The sequence below is a fragment of the Furipterus horrens genome, unplaced genomic scaffold, assembly GCF_987537825.1.
Source record: "Furipterus horrens unplaced genomic scaffold, mFurHor1.1.pri manual_scaffold_3, whole genome shotgun sequence".
Lineage (NCBI taxonomy): Eukaryota > Metazoa > Chordata > Mammalia > Chiroptera > Furipteridae > Furipterus > Furipterus horrens.
In genome coordinates, this window is record NW_028327173.1 from 202,269,820 (window position 1) to 202,295,232 (window position 25,413).

General features: G+C 47.8%; 1 protein-coding gene and 1 pseudogene across 1 annotated transcript; both read left to right on the forward strand.

Annotated features, from left to right (window-relative positions):
- The first annotated feature begins 1,689 nt into the window (after positions 1-1,689).
- On the forward strand, positions 1,690-9,664 carry CALM1 (calmodulin 1). The gene is made up of 6 exons (XM_090271289.1): positions 1,690-1,951; positions 4,687-4,717; positions 5,660-5,803; positions 7,950-8,056; positions 8,472-8,607; positions 8,747-9,664. Exons 1-6 carry the CDS (start codon positions 1,949-1,951, stop codon positions 8,773-8,775), a joined length of 450 nt encoding a protein of 149 aa, XP_090127415.1. The 5' UTR covers positions 1,690-1,948; the 3' UTR covers positions 8,776-9,664.
- Positions 9,665-24,666: 15,002 nt separating this feature from the next.
- Positions 24,667-25,203, forward strand: LOC150017160 (ubiquitin-conjugating enzyme E2 C-like; annotated as a pseudogene).
- Positions 25,204-25,413: the final 210 nt, after the last annotated feature.

Below are 25,413 nucleotides of genomic sequence, written 5' to 3' on the forward strand. Positions count from 1 at the left end.
AATGTATTTAATTAACTACTATGTGAGGAACCTGACAAAAGAAACAAATGCCTTTAGGAATGAAACAGTTTTAATGATGTGTTGGGCCATTTACACTGTAACTCACTGAATTATTGAATGCCCTTTAAATTGACTTTGTATTAGTCCCCTTTCCTCTATCTCCCTATTTTTAACTCTCCCATTGATACATAACACTTATTCCTATTCCGGCTTATCTCCATGAGCACAGAATTGTGATGATGATGATGATGATACTTTGTGAGCTGAATAATGTCTCTCTAATCTGCAGAGGAAGATCCACTGCCTTACTGCTGCAGCTCTGTTCAAGAGCAGGTTCACCCTTTCTGCAGCATTCTAGAAGGAACATGAAAGTAAGAAGAGCCCCACAGATGATTGCCTAAGGTTACCCGAGAAGTCCTGTGGCATCTGCAATGTGCCTGAACATCGTCCCTTCTTTTCAAACATCTTTCTGTGGACTTTGTCAAAGCCAGAAACAAACGTAACCAAGCAAGGCTCTTTCTAGCAGAGCTTGTCAATCACACACTTGGCCTTGTTCTCTGAAACAGAGTAAGCAAATGATAACTTGCAACCGTTGCCCAGGCCCTGTAAACAAAAGATGAAATTGTGTTCTGCCTTGGCAAGAAAAGAAACTGCAGCGTTTTCCTTTTGTCAAGATTCCTTCTTTCTTTTAACAAGTTTTGGGCTTCAAATCAATAGCTGGAACAGTCCCTTTTTCTAGCGTACAGAATAAAAGGGAAAACATTAGTAAATTTAAAGATTAAAATACTATTTAAAAATAAATATCATCAAGGTTGTAGGTTAAAATTTGGTCTAGCTCCATAGTCGAGTCCATTCGCTGTGTTGCTCCAACTGTAATGTGAGGGATTCTAAGTGTTTGTTCTTTGTTTCTCTGGGTTTGTGAAGATCCGATCCCTCTCAGAATCAGTAAAATTGAGAAAAATAGTCAAAGCATGGGTTTCAAGGTCCACAGAAGATGTACAGGTACATTACTTTTAGTAAGACTGCTGTCAGAATGAATAATAGTATTTTCCATAGGAAAAAGAGAACAAAACAGCAGGGGAGTGATATTAAGGCACACAAAAAATTCAGTGGAAATGTAAAAACATTAAAAGAAGCGTAGTAGCTGAGCATATTTGTCTCAGACATTGTTTCAGATTTTGCGAAGAAAACCGTCCAACGAATTTCTTGCACGAGGCAAACTGCTTCGCCCCTTCCAGACCCCCGTCCCTGGCAGCTGAAGGTGTGCGGTCAATTTCTCCGCCCAGTCCCCAGCTCCCCGCGGCAGCCCCTGCCCACGACCCGGTGCCCCAGCGGCGTGGCAGGAGCTGCGAGCAGGAGGGGTGGGGAGCGCTGCTCCCAGGTGGGGTGCGGCTGGGGTGAGGGGCGGGCGGCTTCGGAAGCCCAGGCCGCCCCCCAGGTCGGGACTCTGCAGGCGCTCTGCCCGCGCCCTGGCCCGGGATTGATCCCACCCCGCCTTCCCCGCAGCTCCCCCTGCACGCTCGGCGCCGGGGTCCCGGGTCAGGGTCGGCGCCAGCGGCGGGCGCGCAGGGGGCGGCGGGAGGCCGGGCGCGCCGGGGGGCGGGGCCAAGCGGGCAAGGCCCGGCCTTCGCAGCGCGGCTCTCGGCGAGACGGCGGCGCTGAGCGAGCCGGCCGCGGCCGCGGCGGAGGGATACGGAGCGCCGTATATATTGCACAGAGCGCAGGGTCGCACTTCGGCATTCGGGCTGGGAGTCTCGCGGGCGAGGCGCTGTTACTTGCAGTCGGGCGGCGGCGCAGGCGGTGGTAGCAGCGGCAGTGGCTCAGCGCTCCGCGCGCACCGCGCCTTAGCAGCAGCAGCAGCAGCAGCAGCGGAGGAACCCCTCCCCCGTCACAGCCCCTAGGCTGGTGCAGCCACCCTCGGTCCCTCTGCTCTTCCTTCGTTCGCACCATGGTAGGTCGGGAGTGGCAAATGCCGGAGTAGCAGTTGCCTGCCCATTTCTTACCAAATTGTTACTTCAGCCTGTTTTTTTTCTCTTTTCGCGTTTTTTTTCTTTTTGGTGGGAGTTTCTCCCCCCTTTTCCGGGTATTACGCAGCAGTTGCGGTCGAAAAGGATACATTTCGGATTTGCATCTCCCTTTCTTCGGCCAAGGATCCTCTAAATTTGGGTCTTCCAGGGGCTCAGGCTGCAGCGGCAGCGGGGCTTCCGCATCCACCCCCTCCCCCAGCCCCGCACCACTGCAACCAGCGCGCCGCACCCGGGCTGCCCGCGGCGCCGCGCCTCGGCCGGGGCCCCGGGGGGGCGGGGGAGCCGGGCGGTGCCGGGCACTAGCCCCCTCCATCCCGCCGCCTCTCCCCGGCTTCGGGGGCGGCGGGTCCAGCGGGCCGGCGAGAATGAATGGGCCGGAGCTAGCGGGTGGCGCACATTGCCCCGGCCGGGGCGTGGGGGCGCCGTCAGTGTTGCTCCCCCACTACAGTAGACCCCGCCGTCTGTTAGCCGCTGTTCCCTCCTCCCTCCCGGGGGGCGCGGCGCGGGCGTGGGCTGGGAAGGAAGGAGCCGGGGAAGGGTGCGGTGGGGGCAGGAAGGCGAGGGGTGGGGGGCGGAGGGCGGAAGCGGCGGGCCGGCAGCCCTGCGCCCGGGCGGGGCCCCGCGGTGTGGCCGGACCCGTGTCCGTGTTTCACACCCCTGGAGCCGCCCCCCCCCACCCCCCAGGGCGGCAGTAAAGGCGTGCGGGAGCCTCGGCACACCCGGAGGCCCCTTCCCGCGGGAGGCGCTGGGTTGGCGCTAATTGGGGCGGAGGGGGGCGGGGGAGGAGGGAGCTGGCGCGCGGCTCGGTTTCCATTAGAGACGCGAAGTTTCTGCTCCAGGAGGAGACGGCGGCGCGGCAGGCTCGCCGCCTGGGGGAGCTGAAACGGGTGGGAGGCGCGGGGCGGGCTCGGCCCTCGCCGGCCGCGCGGTCCCGGAGTGGGAGTGGGCGGTCGCCTTGGCTGGTGAGGGGCGGCTCTTCCACCCCGGCGCTGGGGCAGTCCCCTTGCACCTCGTCTGCCCTGAAGGCACGCACCCCTGCCCGGCCCCTCGCTCGGCGTTTCCCCACTCCGCGCCACTTCCCAGCCGGCGGGGAGATGCCCTCCACGTTTCCGCTTTCTCCGCAGCCTCTAGGTAGCCAGATGTGCGTGTGCGCCTCGTTGGGTGTGTTGTCCCCAGCCCCCTTCCTCCCTCGGCAAGGCTGACATCACCCACAGCGTTTTCTGGCTTGGGTGGGTGGGAGATGGCCCCCTGGCAGGTTCAGAGTACCCTTGGCGCCTAAGGCCAATGCCATTGGGAGATATATATATAATTTTTTTTTTTTTTGCTGGAGGAAGGCTGATGCTCTCAACACGACATTCTTGCCGCGTGGTGGGACTCCTCTCCCCAGTGAGGTTGACAGCTTATTTTTCCGAGGTGTGGCAGTGCTTCCTGTTGTACAAGACTGAGGTTGCTCTGGCGTTACATAAATCATTGTCTCTCCTCATTTGATATAAAGAAAACCTGCTTGGCAGTCACTGGGGTAGAGAGGGAGGAAGGCCCAGTACCTTTATATATAAAAAAAGTTTTTCGGTATATTGGAACACCATTCCTATTTGTGAAAGTTCTCATTTTTAGACTAAACACCGTCAGCTTTCTATTAGGACTTATTTTGCAAGGGGCTTCCTTAGGTGCCCTTCATTAAAATAAAAATACATGTTAGCCCTCCTTGAGATCTCCAATTCCCCTGGCTGGAGGCACAGGTTCAGTGTTTCAGTGAGAATTACCTCCCTGACCATTACCACCTCCAGTGAAGTGCTCATTTCTGAGCAGCTGTTATGTCACCTTCAGGGTGGGTATATATCTTCCAGCAAAGTTCCTCCTCTTGAGAGAAGAGAGGGCATAGACTCAAAATTGTCGTTTTTGGTGGACTTAATTGCAGTTTTCTAACAGCTCACTTAAGGAGGTTCCGTTTTTTCCTCTGGCTTCTATATCAGGATAATTTGACAGAGGGCATTAGCTATTGTAAATGGTAGATTGAAACAAAAAACCACCCAATTTAAGTGATTGAAAGCATTTACTGTGTGGAAATGAAGTTAGGGGGTAACTCATTGTGGTATATTTTTTTCCACTTAATTGTATCTCATAAAGTGGATATAAAAGCCTGTTAATCCAGCCCAATGTCATTATGTAATGTCAATTTGGAGATTTGGAGCGCTCACAGCAATGCGCAAGGTGCGCTAAAAGCCTGCCCCTGGACGCGATCCTGGCTGCGGTGACAGCAGCGTCAGGCTGGGTCCCTTCGTGCTTGGGAGCGAGACTGTGGCGCCCCTGGAGCGGTAGGTGGCGCTCTTCTTGCTCAGAGCCTGCTGCTGCCGCCTATGCTCTGGGATCCCTTGCCACTAGAGGTGCCATTTTTCAAATTATGAACTGACCTCCTGGTCAGACCTCACTGCACACAGCCACAGGCCCAGAAAAGAAGCCTTGAAGGGAGTTCTTGTTACTTTCTTGTCATCCTTTGTTTTTAAAATAGTCTGAAGAGTTTCTAAATGACAATGCTAAAGTTTTCAATCAATATATTTTAAATATTGATAAAAGGTCGCTATTAAAAGTGTAACTGGAGCAACATTGTTGATCTCAATGTGTTGTAGATTGAATTATAACCTTTTCTTTCTCCACGTAGGCTGATCAGCTGACTGAAGAACAGATTGCTGGTAAGTTGATGACCTCGGGAGGTCCCCAGTAGACCAGACCTACGCACCAGCCAGTTTTGGTGACTCCTCTGTCCCCTCTCTCCTGTAATCTGAACAGTGTTCTAAGAATCTATAAGTGAAAACAAGCAGAAATATTTAGGTCAGATGTTACTCCTTGCCAGTATTTTGGAGACAACGTGAAAGGAAGTGGAACTGAACTAAGACTCTCCATTTGTTACACTCAGGAGTAGCTGACTCTGTTTCAGTGTGAGGTTTTGTACATAATGAGGTTGCACTGAGTTTGGACTCAGATACGTAGTTTAGAATTTTTATGCCACAGGTCCTTTAGTATTCCACCGTGGCACATTGTACTTGCTATTCTAGAATCAGTGGGAATGGGCAAAAATGGGTGTTAAGATCATTATAATAATTAAGAAAGGGATTGTGTTAGTTTAGATTATAATATTCCTTGGAGCACTTTTCAAGTTGGTTCTCTTAGGAAACCAGGAATGCCTTTGGCATATGAGAGTTCTGAATGATGTGTGGAAAGAACCCACTGGTTACCTGGGAACGTACATTTTAGCGACCGTCATGCTGCTATGAACAAGGCGTTCTGTGGCTGTAGAAATTTAACAGGAAGAGACCTTAAGGGAACACACGGACCAATCTCTACTTGTCTTATTGGATGTAGGACTGAGTTAAACATGTCCAAGCTTAGCCTTCTTTAAAACTGTGAGAATATTTGGTTTTCTGGAGCTGGGTAACAGGGTCACTGTTTGCTTTATGGACCGCTGTATAAAGGCAGTCCAACAGGATGATTGTGGTCTTTATTTCAGTAGATAAAGACCAGGCAGTTTCTGATAACTTGCACACCTTGGACAGCTTGCTTTGGCAAGCCCCAGGGAAGTATGTATTGTGACTGGGTAAAGACATTCATTCTAAAAGGTAAACTTTTGTTTTCAGAATTCAAGGAAGCTTTCTCCCTATTTGACAAAGATGGCGATGGCACCATCACAACAAAGGAACTTGGCACTGTCATGCGGTCACTGGGTCAGAACCCAACAGAAGCTGAATTGCAGGATATGATCAATGAAGTGGATGCTGACGGTAAGGGCTTTAGAACTATGAATGAGAGCCAGTGTTGTGTAATTCAAGTGCAGACGTGTTCCGAGATTGTCTTTCAGGTCCCCGGAGCAAAACAAATGTGCAGAGATCCTTTCTCTGGTTGCCTTACGGCCATTGACAATTAAAATAGAAGACCAGGGGCCTGCCTGTTGCCCTGCTCACCATCTAGGATAGTTCCTGGATCGGATCACAGTGCTGTTGTTTTCTACCTGCCGTGACCTACAGCTCAGTCTTTAGACAACTGGCCCAGGAGTCTGCACTGAGTTCTGTGAGGAAGTAAAAAATAAATAGCCATAGATCTTTTTAAAAAGATCTCTAAGAGGAGAAGAAAAACGCCCAAGTGAAATGGGTGAAGAGCATTCTTAGACATTAAATGGAATTGGATACCGTGTGAGCTGTACCTGTGTTTATTGAAGAGAATTTGGAAAATTGTGTGAGACTTGGAGGGGGACTGCATGGCGACTGTAGGGAGCAGATCTACGGGACCTCATAGAAGGAAAAGATGTACGAAGCGTGGAGCAGGAAGGGACAAGCGGTGACCGCTGCAGCAGTTGGTCATCAGTCAGTTAGCTATTCTTCTGAACTTCAGAACAGTGGACAGTAGACCTCATATTGCTCACTTCCATCAGTAAACAGTTTTCAGAGAAACCCCCCACCCCCAATTATTGCATTTTTGGAGACCATATATATTTATTAGTAAATATCCTACGTAACATGGTAGAACATAGTACATTTTCGAAAGGTGAGCTAAGATAAAGAGATTGGATCGAGACTATTTTCTAGATGATTGACTCAATAGTAGTCATTGAAAAAATAGAGTTCAAAAGGTGATAAAGTTGAGTTATACTTATCTGGTCACATACATTTAGAAGCAAGGGTTTGGGTTAAACTCTTTAAAAATAATTTCAGCCCATTCCAGCTACTTCTAAAGACTGTTTTCATCCTTAATATTTTGGAAAAAAATTGTACATAATTCTCTCTAGTTTGCTAAGGTGATCAGCTGTCGGGGAACATGCGATGTCTCCCTCCTCTTTTGTGTACACACTGGGCTTGGGGACTGGCAAAGTGTATTAGGCTCCCCGAGATTGACTGGAACAAGGTGGAGGAGGGGGAGGTCCCAGTGACAGAATCTAGTATGTGCGGTGAATAGATATGATAACGCCTAAGGACACACAGCTCCGCTTGGCTGTGAGCATGCCAAATAATTAGTACTGACTTGCATGGATATCAGTAACGCTTTAAAATTTTGGAGGCCAAAAGAACTTGAAGGGGTCTCTGAATTACTGTTTTGATTTAAAGGTGCTGGTGAAAAAGAGCAACTAGCCTAAGGCTCTTCTAATTTAACTTTATTTCCATTTAACGCACCTTACATTGTTAATTGGATGGTTTGTCTTTGACGTGTTCATCCAACTCTTAGTCTTAGAGGAAGAGTTGTTTGAAATACTGGCCATAGAACAGATTCTTCTGACACGGTTTCCTAATGTTAATGATCTGAGCTATGAAAGCACTTGAGTTTTGCCCTTAATGGGAAATAAAGATCCTGAGTGGGGAGAAACGATTAGGTAACTTAACCATAATGTGGCTGAGAAATGCCCCCTGGAGAAGACTTTTTAACACTTCGTGGTCCATGGCATAATAAAGTCAAGTTTGTGCTCCTCATGATCTTTTTCATCCCTGGGGGCCTGAATCTAGGCCTTGACCAGCATCACTAGCCAAGGTGGAGCTGGATCTCCGAGGATCGCCCCAAGTGGAGCAGGAGCGGGTTGGGGAGATAATCTGGAATGCTGCCCTGGGGGTGTGGAGGGGGATGCAGCCTGCAGTGCGCCACGCCTTTTTCTCCTGCACTGTACAAGCCCCTCCAGTGGCCAGGGATTTGCATATGCACTTCCCTTCACAACATTAAATGCTGTCAGGGCACGATGATTAGTTTGAATTATGTGGGTCATGTGGAATTGCCCTGTGAAGTATTTCAACACTTTAGACCTACAAATGGTCCAACCTAATAAAATGATTTACCAGTTTGTCTTAGCAAGTGCTCACTATTCTATAAAGTGGTTCTAAAATTATTACCGCAGAGAAGCATTGCTGGAGTACTTATTTTACAGAGCTTTTTGTTTTCTAATTTGAGGTAATGGCACCATTGACTTCCCAGAATTTTTGACTATGATGGCTAGAAAAATGAAAGATACAGACAGCGAAGAAGAAATCCGTGAGGCATTCCGAGTCTTTGACAAGGTAACCCTGCATCTGCATTGCAGATGATACTTAAGGACTGCTTTTTTGCTATGATTTCTAAAAGTTCCCACAATCTTTTTGGTTAGAACACTTACCTAACTGCCCGAGTCTCTGAAATCTCACTTTCAAATATCCTGACTTATTGCATTAACCTTATCGGGTAAGGGTAATCATAATAAATACCTGAGAAAATATGAACCAAGTTTCTTGTTACTTTCAGTTTCTCTTACTTTTGAAAAGCTCCTGTATGTTCTGCCTTTGATGACTGCATGTATGTAGTGGGTAGAGGTGGGAACTGGAGATCGGAGAATTATCACGGGGAGCAGAGCTGGCCGTAACTTGAGAGGGCATGATTAAGTCAAAGACCTACTATCGTTACCAGCCCCTGGTCGTAACAATTGCTGAATGTTTACAGGATGGCAATGGTTACATCAGTGCGGCAGAACTACGTCATGTCATGACAAACTTAGGAGAAAAACTAACAGATGAAGAAGTAGATGAAATGATCAGAGAAGCAGATATTGATGGAGATGGACAAGTCAACTATGAAGGTAAAACACTACGTTTCTTTCGCTTAGTTAATAGTTTTCCCTTTGCAAGCCACACAAGTTCATTGCTTCACTACACGTTCACTGGTATTTTTTTATGCAGAGATGTGTTCATAAAGCTGGTTATTATTTGTCTTTTCAGAATTCGTACAGATGATGACTGCAAAATGAAGACCTACTTTCAACTTTTTCCCCCCTCTAGAAGAATCAAATTGAATCTTTTACTTACCTCTTGCAAAAAAAAAAATCATTTACTCATTCTGTTTCTATATAGCAAAACTGAATGTCAAAAGTACCTTCTGTCCACACACACAAAAAATCTGCATGTATTGGTTGGTGGTCCTGTCCCCTAAAGATCAAGCTACACATCAGTTTTACAATATAAATACTTGTACTACCTTAATGATAAGGAAGCACTTAGTGGACTCCTTGCAGTTCCATTGCTAATGATTAATACACCGTTTGGGCTGGCCAGTTTTTCATGCATGCAGCTTGACAATTGAGCACAGTCAGGCATTTGTATTAAAAATGAAAAACGAAAAAACAAATTCAAAACCTATTCAAATGGGTTCTAATTCGGTTTGTTAGTATAAATTGTCGTAGCAGGTTTACTGAAAGCGAACACATTTAAAATTGGTTTACCTCAGGATGTGTGTAGAAAAATGGGTGAAGGATAAACCGTCCCGACGTAGCCCCACAAGCAGGGTGGTCCTCTTGTACTTCCATGTGCCCCGATCCACGGTGACAGCTACGCATCTCGGTGGCGTGCTCACGTGTGTTGGTTTAGCGTTGTCTGCATATCTAGAGCGAAATGGGTGTCAGGCTGTCACCAGTCACAAAAATTTTTTAAAAAGAAACTTTTACCAAGGGAGCATCTTTGGACTCTGTTTTTAAAACCTTCTGGACCGCGACCCGGAGCCAGCAGAGGTAGGCTGTGGCTGTGGCCTGCGGCACAACCATCAACATTGCTGTTCAAGAAATGACAATTTACGTCCATTCCAAGTTGTAAATGCTAGTCTTTTTATTTTTTTTTTTCCAATAAAAAGACCATTAACTTAAAGTGGTGTTAAATGCTTTGTAAAGCTGAGATCTAAACGGGGACGAGGCAGTTGGAGGGGAGGCCAGTGCACCTTTAACTGCCCCCAGCCCAGCATTGGGTTTCCCTCCCAGCATCCCAGCACCAACCTCTGAGCCTGAGACCTTGCCTAAAACCAAGCAAATACTGACTGCTTCATGTTTATGGACATGTAGGTCTGTTGTATTTTCACGGGGGGGAGGGGGGTAGTGAACCATGGTAACTTAATGATTATTCAGGCAGTAGAGCTCTTAACGAAGGAAAAAAACCACTTTTTCTCAAGCATGTATTTAGGGGTTCTTCTCAATTGTGCTGCTGTTTTATGTAACTATTTGAGACCATCTGTGCAAGAGACATGATTTAGTGTGTCTGTAATTCAATCCTCGCTGTGTGTGGTAGAAGCAGTAGTCACTTTTCTAAGCCAGTCTCTTCATGCCTAAAAGACACTACCAGTCACCTTTGATTCGCGATTTTTAAGTTATGATGATAGCCTACCTTAGCCGCCTCTTACTTTTTTTTAAAAATTGACTTTGCTTTTTTCCCCCCTAAGTAGAACTAATGGTAGCCCTCAGCTTGAAAGTAAAACACCACCCCAGAGGGAATTTTGTGTCTAATTATAAACCTGTAACCAAAACTAAGATGCTGGGACTGGTCTTTGCAGTGGGATTGGTCTGCTTAAAAAGCCCCTTTAAAGGCATGTTGCATTTAGTGCGAAAGTGGCTGTGCATTTTCCAGGGTGCTAACTGGTGGTATCTTATTAGCAAGGAGATTGGGGTTTTCAGTGTGTGTGTGTGGGAGGTTTTAATTTGCCAGGGAACAGTGGCGGGCTGCTGGCGAGGCAGTGAGAAGCTCTTGGCAGCCAGATGGGTGCCTTCAGGGCTGATTTATAGAGACCCTTGGCTTCCCCCTCTCCTACTCCCTGTCTTTCTGGCATTTTGCAGCTTGTTAGATTTCCTGCCAGAGGGGTGGGTCAGAGCCGTGGAGAGGGGCCCGCCCACCTGCCTCTGCAGCCGGGCCTTAGACTCTGGTTGGTAGAAGAGAGGCCAACATCATGAGCCAGCTTTGGCTTTCCTAAGTTCTGAATCCTGAAGGAACATCTAAGAATACTTTGGGGGTTCTGGTAAGATAGGACCGAGGGCTCCTGGTTTGGATTAAGTTACTGACCTGGATGTTCCTTGCAGGGAGGTCCAGTAGCCTGACTATTGACCCAGGTTCAGGGCTGTGGTAGATGACCTCTTGGTAGTTTCAAAGAGTGTTAGGGTGACTTGTTGGAAACTTGGCCTTCTACCTTACCCTTTCAACCAAGTCTTTCGAGAAGCTGGGTGGGCTCCATTGTAGTGGTCCCACGGTCTTTCCTGAAGGACTGCCTTTGAAACTAGATTTTGATGTGGCCAGGGCCCAACACGGGAACCCTAAGCTTTTCCCCCAGGGGATGCTGAGTTCCAGTCTGGAGCAGAGGTGCAGCCGAGCCCACTGCAGCCTTTTTTCTCTGGCACTTGGGGGGTCGACCAGCCTGGGGCTTAGTTTGCAGTTGCGAGAGTTTGAGAGGAGATAGCTAGCTGACTGGTGGCAGCACTTTTGAAGTTGGTTAGCACCTTCCTGTAAACTCTTGCCCCTACTTCTAACTGCTCTATAAATAGACATATATATATATATTTATATATATAAAGTGACTAGTTTTAACTGGCATCCCGCTTGAGCCTGAGACTTGCCATAAAAACTGCTGAGTACTTGGCAAACACTTTCCTAGTTTTGTTCTCCATCTGTTGGGGGTAGGTGTTGAGCGAGGCAAATGTATCTTGATATTTCAGATGGGCTTTTACCGCACCGTTGCCAAGGAAGGCTTTTTCTTGATTTTTTTTTTGACAGATGAATTTTTGCACACTTTTAATTGGTGTCTTTCAGCAACTTAGAACACATGGAAAATTAGCTACTGTACATATTTTTATATTCTCTTTATAAATGCATGTCTTGACTGTACTTGTAACCATATTGTAACGGGTGGCTGTCCGGCAGGCCGAGCGCTGCCGTGGCCGTCGGAGTAGCAGCATATTATTAGCCCCTCAGCGTACTGGGAACTTCTTCCTAAGCAGAGAATGTAAATTTGGTCCATCTACTCTTCATTTATTCAGTTATTTTGAACATTTGAATTACTGTATATCCTAACTAACCCTCTTATTGTACTATATCCTGAATTCATCTTTTTGGCAATGACTAGATTCCACGAATGTGTCTTAATCTATCCCTCCAGCTGGCAATTACTCTTTTTCTTTTTTTTTTTAAAAATCCCTTGAAGTTGTCCAGTAGGAGACACTTGCTGTCTGTATCCCTTGGAGTGAGAAGGTAGTGGCGTGGGTGGAGCGTGTGTTCTTTCTCCAGATCTATTACAATGTTCATTAAACACGTCTGTAGCAAAGATGGTGGTAGTTCTTTTGTTACTGAAGTTAACCCTTCACCGTGGCGATTTGCAAAGGAGATGTACTTGAACGTTTCTGTAAATCTTGAGATAAACTGTTTGGAGATTTTACCACCTCTCTGATGGGGGACCAACTCTATGGAAATTGTAAATAAGTTTTATTTATAAACCTGGCACTGTATTCAATAAACATTTCTGCAGCCTTTCATCTCTAACGGCGAACTGTGTAGGTTTTTAGCTTGCGTAGCTTTCAGTCCCTTTGCTCAGTGAACAAGATATACCTACCCGCGGGTGTAATTCCACCTGGGCTCTAGCTTGGTAGGTGATGGGCCAGAAATACCATAGATACATCCTACTGTAGCCTTAACTCTAATTTTAAGTAGTTTGGGTGTTGTTAACTGACATTTTAACCCAATCTCTTGGACTATTAGTGTATCTGGGCTTGCTTTATGCAGAAAATGTACACCATAAAAAAACTGATTTTCCTTTAACTTCAATGTTAATCCAAGTCTCTTTAGGAACTGTGTGAAGAAATACACTTTTAAAGTTAAGATGGGGATTTTACATTACCCGAGCACATACGTCTGCCATGCCAAGGGTACGGTAGCTGAGGAAAATGGAGTGGGTTGCGCTCCATTCAGAACCTCAGAGTAGAAACCTTTCCCTGTGCCAGGGATGTGGACAGCACCATGGGGACAGGCCTGGCACCTGCTTTTGGTTCTGTCCCTCCGTAGCCATGGTCCCTTACCTTCTTACCTTCTTTACTTTCCCTGTTGGTAAAAGATTATTAGACCAGGCACCTCCTACCTGTGGCTTTCTAGGATTCTGACCAAACTTGGTGTTTAAATTGAAATTGCAGCCTAAAGGGTGGGAGGCAAAATAGTGTAGGAGTGCCGTATGCTATGAGATGACAAATGGGATTTTTAAAGTCTCCGCAGCACCACGCTGGGGGTGGAGTGGAGGGTGAGCCTGCTATTAAGACTGATGCAACCTTGGAACGTGGGTCAGAGAAACCGATCAGTAAGTAACTTCCACCCTCCTCGCAGGACGGAAATAGGAAGCTACCGCACCGCCTGTAAGAGATTTAGTTCAAGGGACAACGTCATCTGGTTTTTCAGCAGCTTTGGCTCAGGGGGAAAAAAAAAAAACATGCATTTCCGATTTGAGCTGAACTTCTTTGGGCACCGGGGGCTGGAGCCCTGGTGACTCAGGACGCCTTAGAAGGCAATAAAACTTAGAAGTTTTTTATAGCTTGGTGCATCTCCTCTCCCACTGCCCTCAACCCTCTGCCAGGAGTGGGCGGGGTTAGCTCGCGCTCCAGCGCCCCACGCCCCGCCCCACGGGAAAGCTGCCGAGGCCGAGCAGCTGGCCAGCTTTCTCATCTTGTGGCCCACAGTCCCTGAACTTGGGTTTTAAAAAAAGCTGGCAGTTTTCCTTATTACAATTATTTATGTGCTGCCTCTGTGTCCCCAACCTTTGGAGGGAGTGTGTATTTACAGGTTCAGAGAGTATTTCAAATGTCACATTTAAAAGTTTTATTTTCACTTACAAAAATGAGGGAAAATCCAAGTCTCCTCTAGTTGGATCGTTTCTTGAATAGTTTGGTGCAACATAATCCTTTTATTCTGCCTGCTTATAAGCATGTGGTTTGCTTTTAAACTACTTTTCTTTCCCTTTTTGAGTCTTAATATATCCTTCAAGTTGGGATTTTTTTTTTGGTTACTGTAAAAGATGAAACCCCCCCCCCCCCCCAGACTGGTACCAGATTCAAGATTTGAGACAATGGATTATATTTTTTAAATGTAAAATAAATGAAAAAGTAATTATAAAATTATACTATCTTAGTTTAAAGGACTGGGCCAAACACTGTAGGTCAAACTCCCAGTGTGAATATCCGTATCTGGTGATTCTCAAACTTGTGGGACTGTTTCCCAGACAAGAAGCTTGTTACTTCGACAGGCTGCCCAGTCCCATTTTACAAAAGCATTTTTTCTGATTTAAAAAAAAGTGCTGTTTATTGTATAACATTTATGATATCAAATAACCCCACTACCCTATAGAACATAGATAACACTTTGTATTTTCTTCCAGAATATTTTCTCACCATATGGATGCAGAGCTATAGTTGACAAAATTGCAATCTCTGTGTATGGTTTTTAAAAATTAAGCATAATTTTTCTTATTATATACAATTACTTATTGTATATATACATAATACATACTACAATCTTTTTATTTATTATACTTTGTTCTTAATACAATTCATGTACTATAAAATTCACCCTTCAAAAATATACGATTCATCCTGGCTGGTGTGGCTCAGTGGATTGAGCATCAAACTGAACTGAAAGGTTGCTGGTTCGCTTCTCGGTCAGGGCGCATGCCTGGGTTGTGGGCCAGGTCCCAGTTGGGGGCATGTGAGAGGCAACCAGTTGATGTATCTGTCACATTGATGTTTCTCTCTCTTTTTCCCTCCCTTATACTCTCTAAAAGTAAATAAATAAAATATTTAAAAATATATACAATTTATAGTTTTTGATATATTTACAAGGTTGTGTAACCATTAACACCATCTAATGTTAGAATAGTTTCGTCACCCTGTAAGGAAACCCCGTATTGGTTAGCAGTCACTCCCTCTTCTCCCCTTTGTCCGGCCCTGAGAACCACTAATCTATTTTGTGTCTATGAATTTGCTTATTCTGGACATATATAAATAGAATCATGTAGTCAAAAAAAAATTTTTTTTTTACTTTCTATGTTGAGCATCTCCATAAATTTAAATTCTTGAAGGACCTGGCTATATCAATATGGCATAATTAACCCTCTAATAAAGGCCATTTGGCACATTCCATTTTGAGAAGTTCTAAGTGTGAAAACATTCTTAACAGGTTGAAACCTGCTTCCTTTTAGCTCCCACCCATTGATTCTTCCCTGACTATGATCCTCCTGTCTCCCTCTTGTAAGGGCCCATCTGGATAATCCAGGATACTCTTTTTACCTCCAGACATTGGCAAAGTCTCTTTTTGCCACGCAGGGGAACATGTTCACATGCTCCAGGAATTAGGGTGTGGACATCTTTGGGGGCCATTATTCTGTTTTCCACAGTCTGTGTTCAGATCAGGTGTTCACCTCTGGACCAGTCAATCCCCACTCTAGGAAGCTGGGCTCCTTCACCCATTCAGGGCAGCTCCCATAGGAACCAGGTGGGACAGGGAGTTCTCAGAACCCAACGCTGCACAGAGGTGATGCATGGTTTCCATGTGAGTGCATTGCCACCCACTCATCATCCAAGCTAGAAAACGAGGGACTCATTCCTAATCCCTTCCTTCCACCTTGTGCAATACCACTTACATCTATTTAAACAACAACTCTTGATACATGGTCACTCATGTAACCTTTGCAACAGCCCCACGAAACCGTGAGCATCAGCTCCGTTTTCCGGAAGGGAACCAGCGGCACAGAGACGCTCCAGCACTTGCCCAAGCTCCATGGCCAGGAAGCTGAGAGCCAGGACTTGAACCCCGGAAGACTGGCTCCAGATGCTGTGCTCTTGATCACCCTACAAAGCTACTAAATCCTTTTCCTTATTTTCCAGTGGAACATTGACAAATGCTGTATTTCTTCCCTGCATCATCTTATTTAATCCTTGAGATGACTGTGATGGAAGAGGGTCTAGACAATCACCCCGTTCACATCTCCCTGATCCTGACCCGTTTCCCAGATTTTATCACCTTCCACCCCTCTCTCTCTTGGTTGGCTGCCACAGCCTTCTCACTGGACTGTCTGCCTCTGGCTTGTCCCCATCAAGTCCATTCAGCACACACTTGCTACACTAATCTACATAAAATACAAATCTGACTGTCATCACAGTGCTTACAATCCTAAATTGAGGGTTCCTTTCCTACGGTCCAGGGGAAAGTCCAGACTTATGAACATGCTCTTCAGCGCTTTCCAGGAGCTGCTCTGTCTGCTTTTGTGGCTGCTTTCCCTGCCACGTTATGCTCTGGCAACTCCAACTTGCTCATGGGTCCCCTCACATACAGCACCCCCACCCCATTCAATGATGAGTTCCTGGAGAGCAAAGACTTTCTTATTCATGTCTCAATCCACAGGGTCTGGCATGTAGATATGACCATACGCAAAAAATGTGTTAGGTATCAACTTCCACATGGCAGGTGGTCTCTAGTGAGTTGCCGCTGGGCTCTGTCCTTGTCTGTGGTCCTATGCTTGGCTCCGATGGAGACGTACCAGCCTGCAATGACATAATCGGGGTATGCAAAGTCAGGCTGGCCAGGTGGGCTCCCAGGTATTCAAGAGGCGTTTATGTAACATCTAATGCTGAGGTTCCAGAATGTACCTGTGCATGTACAGTGTGGGGGAGACAGTATTTAGGCTAATAACTGAAGTTGCACTGTAAGAATTTTAGTGATTCAGTGAGTGATTCAAGGCTACAGAGGGGTTAGTGTTGAAATCCTGTTTCTGACGCTCTAGCTACATTTCAGTATAGCCTCCTCCATGGCCTCTCTTTCTCTTGGATTTTGTCATCTTTGACCATGAGGCACGTGTCTTATATCATCCTTCTTGGCTCAGGCTGTTCCCTCTGGCCACAATGCTTGTCCCTCAACTCTGGGATGGCTGGCTCCTCCTTAGCCCTTGCATCTTGCTTAGATGTTTCCTCCTCACGAGGCCTTCCCTGACCATCCCCTACAAGACGCCCACTCATGAGTCTCTGCCACAGCACCTACATTCAGTTGCTTCTAATCGGTGTCATTGACATCACCCCATTGCTCACTGTTTGTCCCCTCTGTAAGACAAAAGCTCCTCAGGATAGGACCAGGTGGGTCTGGTTCACCAATGTGTCCCCAGCCTCCAGCTCCAGGCCTGGATGTTGGAAGTCCTCAAGATATGAGTATTTGTTGAATGGGTGAAAGATATACCACAGAGGCAGGGAAAGGTTACACAGGACAGAAGTGCCAATCAGTCAGCAGGTGGGTTGCATTGGGGATGTTCCTGTCACAGTGGGGGATGCGAGGAGCTGGGGAGGTCAGCAAGCCCAAGGCAAGATCCAGCCCCAGGGGGACTGGTCCAGGCCAAAGAGCCAAAGCAGGGACTCAGACCTCAGGGTTCAGGTGGCATTAATGTAACATTGTTCTGGCTGTGTTCATTCATATAGGGGCAGGCACATAATAGGGTTCGTTATAGCTGGTACATTATAGCTGGGCTTTAAATATGTATATATCACACTGTAACTGCCTACTTTGTGTTTTTTCTTTTTTATTTGTGTAAAATTCACATTATACAAAGTTAACCACTTTAAAGTGTATAATTCAGTGGTATTTAGTACATTCACTGTGTTGTATAGTTACTACCTCCATCCAGCTTCAAACATTTTCATCCCCCCAAAGAAAACTCCGTACCCTGAATGTATGAAGCATTCCCTCCCCATTTCCCACCTCCCAGCCCTGGCAACCATCAATCTGTGTTCCATCTCTATGGATTCATCAATTCTGGATATTTCATATCAAGCAGAGGCGGATTTAACAGCGGGTGCACCGGGTGCGTGCCCTGGGCCCCGACTTCTGAAGGACCCCGCAAAACCCCAACTTCACACTTTTTTATTTATTTAAAAATATGGTTAACATGTATTTTAATTTTCCCTGTCTCTCTCTTTTTTTTTAAGGGGCCCAATATTTTCTTATGCACCCAGGGCCTCAGTCAACCTTAATCTGCCTCTGATATCAGAAGAATCATATAGTACGTGACCTATTATTGTGTCTGGCTTCTTTCAGTTAGCATAAGGTTTTCAAGATTCCGCTGTACTGTAGCATGTGACAGTGCTTTGTTTCTTTTTAGGGCTGAGTAGCATTGCATTGTGTGGATGGACCACAATTTGCTCATTCATTCAGCAGTTGACGGACATGTGGGTGGTTTCCTTGTTTTGGTTGGTGATGCATGTATCTTCACAGGTCCTTCAGTAACCTAAGAAAATGCTAGCCCGGTGTGTGTTGCGCATTTCACAAATGAAAGACACAGCTGGGCCCTGGGCGGTGCTGAGCCCAGCCCTTGGCCTCCGCACACCTGTATTTGAGTCCTGACTCTGCCACGTGGGCTCCCTGGCACTCACCCGCCAAATGGAGCCTGCCACCCCTGTGCTGCCCCCTCATGGGTGTGCTGGGAGTCTCCCGAGGTTGCAAGAAGCCACGTGAGCTGAGAAGCTTAGCAGATAGGAAGCCGATGCTGCTGGGTCCCAGGCCCACTTGGAGCAGTTAGACTCTGGGCCTAGTGTGACCCAGACTGCTCGGGTCTAAGTCCTGGCTCCTCTATTTTCTGGTCGAGTGATCTAAACAGCTTGTCAGCTTCTCTGAGCTCCTTCCCCCCACCTGGGCCCCAGACCCCTGAGTGGAGCTGGGTGGGAAACTTGGTTCACCTGCCCCCAAACTTCAGATTCCTTCCTCTGAGGTAATGGAAGGGGATGCCTTTCATCAAACTGCTGTGGAAAGGTGAGGTACAGGCTCTGTGAAACCAACCCACGTAAGCCTACAGGTGCAAACCTTCACACAGTCACGCACACAAATGCAAGGCAATCGTCATGATAATGAACACCCAAAGCCTGGGGCCACCCTTTCCTCGACCAGCCACTGCAGCAGGGAGCTACCCCTTCGGCTGGAGGGTCACGGGGCAGTCCTAGCGGTCCAGGTAGGGGCTCGGGCAACAGGAGGGTGCTTGGGTGATTGGAGGAATGACCTTTTACCAACAGGTAAGGACATTTAAAAATACTTTAAGACTTAGGGCATGGTGGTATGTATCAGGCATGCATCAGATGAATGTCAACTCTGCACACCTGTGAACACTTATGTATCTATAGGCTCATACAAGGATGCGCACACACACACACACACACACATACCCTGCCCGACTCCCGACTTCCTGGCCTCTTGCAGTCAGTTTTCCTCGAATGTGGCCAGGGCTGGGCTCCCTGAGAGGCACACTGCCAGCTCGCTGATCTTTCCCTCGGCTCCAGCCTGAGCAGCTTCAGGGCAACACCCACTCACATCTGAACTCTCACCTGCTCCGGCCCGGCCTGCAGGCCTCCTGGCCTGGTGGCACCGCAGTCGGCCGAGGTTCCACCCTGCTCTCCCCTCCTGCCAAACACGTTAGCAGGGAGAAAACACACCCCAGGCAGGGTTTCTCCAGAGTCCTCTTTGGCAAGAGGCCTGTGGGATGGGCTGAGGCTTGTTTTCCTAACACTTGGAGCTGGGAAGGCGCTCTGGGGCCAGGCTCTCCACTCAATAGGTGAAGCTTCTGGTTCCAAATGGGGGAGGAGGACCAACCAAAGTCATGTATGGGGAGGGTGGTAAGGCCAGGCCAGAAGCCGGGAGCCCTGATGCCTAGGCAGCACCTTCTACCCCAGCAAGTCACAGGTGACTGCATCCCCCCACTCAGATTACCTCCTGGGCAGGGCCCCCAAGGCGAGATGGTCCTCCTGGCCCAGGGGTCTCTTCAAGCTCGGCCCCCTGGCCTCTCCGGAGGCCTGCCTTCCATCAGCTCCCATTAGAACTTACCCACCCTCTGGCCTGGTCTCCCAGGCTCAGGAGTCAGGTGAGTGCACCTGATTGGCCAGCTGACAACCAGGATGGGAAGTGGTGAGCTGAAGGGGGCTTTCCCCCAGAGTAGGCTCCACTGGGGAGCTAGACTTCTGAGCACCACATATTCCAACTGAGGGCCCTGGGACTGAGGTCAGGGAACCAGCTGAGCCCACAGACACAGAGGGGCCTGGCTCCCAGGACGAAGGGCCCAAGATGGCCCCTGTGAAGCCCAGGTGGGGGGAGGGTTGTCTGAGCACTGGGACTGGCATCTCAGGAAGGCCCTGGGGAAGCTGAGAAGGCTGATCCCTGTGCCGGCGCCCCTCCCCCATGCCTCCTGCAGGCTGCAGGTGGTCGACCTGGCCTTCCAGGTGCTGGCAGACTTCTAGGACTTTGATGGGATCTGAGCCTTGGGGAGAGGTGGGAAGGACAGTGAAGTCAATGTGGGGGTCAACGTGGGGGCTTCTTCTGGCCCAGCCTTCCTACTAATCAGTGATGGGATCTCAGGCTGGCAGTTCTCTGCCACTGCGGCTGCACCTTGACCGCTCCCATGCCAGGGCTCTGAGACTTTGATCCACACTTACTTGGCAAGCTACCCAGAGCAGTCTTGGCCTCTTTAGAAAATGGGAGAGAACAAAGCAGCAAACTTACCAGTTACCATGGAAACCATCCAAAATGTAAAAGACTAAAAAACAGTTTAATATCTCAAAAACCCTTTTGCTGTTTTTTTTCCCCCTCTTAAAAACATACTCACTCACAACAAATCCTATTGTACCACATTAGTCTGATGAGACAGGAGGTCAGGATGAGAAAAGGGTTCAAGGTTGGCATGGATTCCCCAGAAGTAGTTTTGGGGTTTTACATTAAAGCACGAATAAACATTGGAAATGCCGAAGATCTAAATCCTCAGGCTTCATTACAGATGAAAAAAGGTAAAAGCTTTTTGCTGGATTAAAAGGGAGAGATATGAGGGTGAGGTAGGGGTGCTCATGGAGCCAACTGGGCGGCTGGATCTGGAGGAAGCATGGGGACCTCTAACCCCTCCAGAACCCCATCTCTCCGACAGACTTGGCCAACACTCCAGCCCCACCGTGTCCCACCCCTCCCTGCCCCCACCCCCCCACCACTGCAGGGCCTGAGCGGTGAGACCCAGAGCAAGGCACCCCCAGTATTGCGTGGGGCTGGTGTGGGTAAGCAGGGCCTGAGCTAATTACTTATTTAATGGAAGCCACGGAACCACGGCCTGCATGCTAGGCGCACTCCTGTGAGTGTACAGGCCTCGCCGCCCCGTGTGTCACGCTGGCCCCTAGGCACGCTGCCCTGGTGGGCCCCTTGCTGCAGTCCCCCACTGCTGGCCGGATGAGTCTGTGGCACCTACTTGCTGCTCTCTCCTGGGAATCATTCCTTGAGCGTCCACAGGAGACCACCTTCTTGAGTCTCGATCACGTGGTTTGTACAGATCTAATCCCACCCTCGGTTCCAGGAAGGAGGCCTGTCTGCCCTCTGGACCCAGAGTGACACCTGTGCCCTTAGAACGTGGCCAGTGTTCCTCCATCGAACACCCGGCAGGCTGGTTACCAGGTGTCTGTGGATTCGGAGCAGCCAGAGGCAGGCCACCCTCATCCTGACTGCAGCCAAGCCGAGAGCCTCGCCAAAGCGTTGTGTCCCCCCAGACGAATGACATAAATTCATGGAAATGTTTTCACAAGGGCGTTTTTCCTCTGCTGGTCTCCACTTCCTTGAAAAACACAGACTTGGAGGTAAACAGTCTTTGCTGCTGCGAGGGAGCAAATGCAGACTTCCTTCTCTGTTCCCCGCCCTGACAGTTGTGCTTCCTTCCTTCTGGCACCATCCTGTGTCCCCCATGGAGGACCAAGCTCCAAGGATGGAGGGTGTCCCACAGAGACACACCGTGGGGACATCTGATGCTCCAGACACTTCTGTCTCCCTAACAGACACTTGGTCTCCTCCTTGTGGACTCTCCCCTCTCCTATCAGACTGGCCCAATGCCCTCTGAGAAGCAGAAGAGGGGACTTGCCTGAAAGGAGGGGTGTTGTTATGTTCAAGTGGAGCCTCCATCCTAGTGGAAAAAATGAGCCGTGGGCTTAAACTATGCTTTCTTCTTACTCCCAGACCCTGGAATTTGCTTGTAAACAACACATTGTCAGCTAGATTTTCTGCTTCTCGAAATTAAACATGCTGTTAAGAATGGTTTGTAGGAACTTCTCTAATTGCAGAGGGCAAAATGACAGGAGTTCCTGTGTTTATGCTTTACTTTTTATACTGGCAAAATGCTTCAAAATACATTTCATTTTTTGTCTGAGATTTTTTTCTCCCCAAGATCCTGGTGGGGACACCTCCTTCTAGTGATTCCTGGGTAGAGCTTGGAGGAGAAGGGTGGTCAAATGACCTGCCTTCAGTCACCTGCACGTTAGAGATCGACTTGATGGGTCAGCACTGTGGCAGGTGGGATTATTAGTTGCAATTATGTGTGTGTGTGTGTGTGTGTGTGTGTGTGTGTGTGTGTGTTGTTACTGGTTGCAATTCTTCACTCTATTGTGCTGGCGTAACATACCCACAACCCTGCCAGAGCCTTATAGAGGCAGAGTAGATCTCCCCATGCCACAGACCTTGAGGCTGACCATGTGACTGGCTTTGACCAATGGCAAGTGGGTAGCAGTGACAGAAATGACAGTGTGTCAGTTCTCAGCCTAGGCCATAAGGAGCTGTGCATATTTCCACTAGTGCTTCTGCACTCCTGCTACCTCCACGAGGAAAGTTTCCCCTGGTTGCTGCTGAACATGGTGGGGGGGGGGGGGCGGGCGGGCAGAGTTGCCCCTGTTGACTTGCAGATTCCTCAGTGAATAAATGACGGCTGTTGTAATTCTCTGAGTTTTGGAGTGATTTGTTACACAGCATTTCATGGCAATAGCTGACTGATACAAGTTCTAAGTAGAAATTCTGTAGACAGTAGGTGATTAATAAATGGTATCATGTCTCTGGCATGTTTATTTTTTCTACAATATCTATACTGAGGATTTCTGTTTTTATCAGGCACAATGATATAGTGATGGAAATACAAATAATAACAAAAATTAATACAAATAAGAATAACTAACATTTGTTAAGTACTTGGTTCCAGGTATTGAGCTCAGCTCTTTATATATATTATCTTATTTAATTCCCCCATCATTCCTATAAAGAAAATGAGGAAATTAAGCCTTTGAGAGTGTAATTAACCTGCTCCCAATCATAGGGCTGAAAAGACCCAGTCCCTGTCCTCAGGAAGTTCACAGTCTGGCAAAAAAGGACACGTTAATGGCACACATGTGTGCACAACTACACCTGCCGGTATGACAGAACTACTGATTAGTGTCTGAGTTTGGATTCTGTGGGAGGTACAAAAGGACAGACTGCCAGTGTTGGTGGGAAAATCTGCCTTGCTCCTGTGTGCAGCCTTTGAGATGAAGGCTGTTAAGAAGTCAGGCACGGTATCACATGAAGGGGAACATGCCAGGAAACCCACACATACTTACCACAGCCCTGCTTTTGGAGGTATAAGAGCTGGAACGTGAGTTTCTGAGGTCTTGGACCCAGTGCTCCCAGAGGCCTGTGGTGTGACCTTGGGTCCACCCCTGGCCCTCTTTGGACCTCAGTCTCCTCACCAGTAAAATGGGCTGGAGGGTGTGGTTGGGTGATCTCTATGGTGGCTTTCATTTCAGAGCCTTGGATTCCTGCTTTGGGAGGAAAGTGTCTTCCTTACTCTTTGTTCTTGTCATCTGCAAGCAGGGAGGGGCGTGGGGCATGGTGGGGGAGGAGTGGACACATCCTTTCAGAAACTGTGTTAAGAGCAGTAGGAGAAGTTTGATACTGTGATGTTTGTTTGGTTAGAGACCATATTTACTGTGGCCCTTTATCCTGGAAACTGAGCTACAGAGCAGGATTTTAGCAAATGGTTTGTGCGTGTCTGTGTGTGGCAAGGGCGGTGGTGTTCTGGGGTTGGGTTTAACTTTTCAAATGGAAGCATCACAAAAATAACTAGTATTCATTGAGCAACTACTATAAGCCAGGCGCTTGTGTGATCTCAATCAATCCTCATAGACTGTGAAGTGAGTGCTAGGATCCCTCCATTTCACAGAGAAGAAAACTGAGCCCCTTTAAGGGCCTGCCGTGGTGCTTTCTCTTGCTCAGGAGTATCTGCTCTCTGCTTTCCTTTTGGGAGAATGTGTTTTTCCTGGCTGTGTTATCTTGGGCAAGTTCTGAATGTCTCTGAGCCTCAGTTTCCTTATCTATAAAATGGGTATAAGAAGCCTTTCCTTACAAGTTAGTGGTGAGAATCATGCTGAGTAATGTAAATGTCTGGGATACAGAAGACTCTTGACAAAGGTAAACATTTTAGTTAATGCAGAATAATCATGTATTTACTTCTCTCCAGATGAAATAATTCTAACTTCATCTTTTCCCAAGCATTTTTGTTTCTGTTTTCACAATTACTCACTTGGCTCAATTCAGTTTAAACCACAGAATCATAGACCATCAAATCATCCAATGTCTGCCAGTCCAGTTGGTTTTATTCTTGTTTTGGGAGGAGTCTAACCAGAGAACACTTTTTTGTAGCTAAACCTTATGGGGAAGCCCAATGAATAAAACACAGAAGAGCAGGGTTGTTTCGGTTGCGGCTGAAGGCGTGGGCAGTACAAGGCCCCAAGTCCTGTCGGAGAGGGTTTCTTACCCCCAGAGTGGGAGACTCTTAGTGTCTCTGAGAACCCTCGCCCAGTGCTCTTCAAACTGGTGTTGTGACCCACCAGCTGTCGTGAGATCAATAACTGAATGCATTGCACACAGTCAGGGTGAGAGTTGGTTTGGACCAGTTTTGTTTTGGTCACATAGTCACCAATGTGTTTACTAGATTGTGATATAAAAATCTACTTCTCACTGTGAGTTGCCATCAAAAATCTGGAAAGCTGGTCCCTGCCAGTGCTTCCCGGATGTCCTTCCAGAACTGTGACCCAGCTGCTACCAGCGTCACCACAGCTCCTAAACGAGCAAAGCCAGCGGGGGGTGCTGCCCAGGGCCCCATGGGCAAGAGGTTACAGCAGGAGCTGATGATGCTCATGACGTCTGGTGACAAAGGAATGTCTGCCTTTCCTGAATCAGACAACCTTTTCAAGCGGGTAGGACCATCACGGAGCAGCTTGCACGGGATATGAAGTCCTGAGGTGTAAGCTCTCCCTAGAGTTCCCCATGGCTACCTGTGCAACGCGCCACCGGTGAACTTCCTCACGCCCTGCTCCCACCTCGATGTGGACAACCCAGAATAACATCTGCTGGGCATCCTGAAGGAGAAGTGGTCTGCCCTGTGTGACGTCAGGACCATCCTGCTCTCCATCCAGAACCTGCTAGGAGAGCCCGACATCGGTAACCCCATGAACACACGTGTTTCTGAGCTCTTGGAAAACCCAACCACTTTTAAGAAGTATGTGCAAGAAACCTATGCAAAGCAGGTCTCTAGCTGAGAACCCTGACACAGGATGGGCTAGTGAACAGTTACTTGGCTGCCGGGCACCATACTTAGAGCTGTAGATGAGAAGTAATTTTATCTCCACCACCCAAGCTGGTAATAACAATAGGAATAGTATTCCCATCAAGAGGTGAGGAAACTGAGGCACACAGGGGAAGTCCCCAGAGCCCGCAGGCAGGAAGGCAGAGCCCTATTCACCCCGGGTGTGTGGCCC

What these genes read in the sequence shown, in the direction of transcription:
- CALM1 (XM_090271289.1), top strand. An exon ending in GACTGAAGAACAGATTGCTG is followed by an intron (nt 4,718 to 5,659) that starts GTAAGTTGATGA and finishes TTTTGTTTTCAG; the next exon opens with AATTCAAGGAAGCTTTCTCC. An exon ending in CATTCCGAGTCTTTGACAAG is followed by an intron (nt 8,057 to 8,471) that starts GTAACCCTGCAT and finishes GAATGTTTACAG; the next exon opens with GATGGCAATGGTTACATCAG.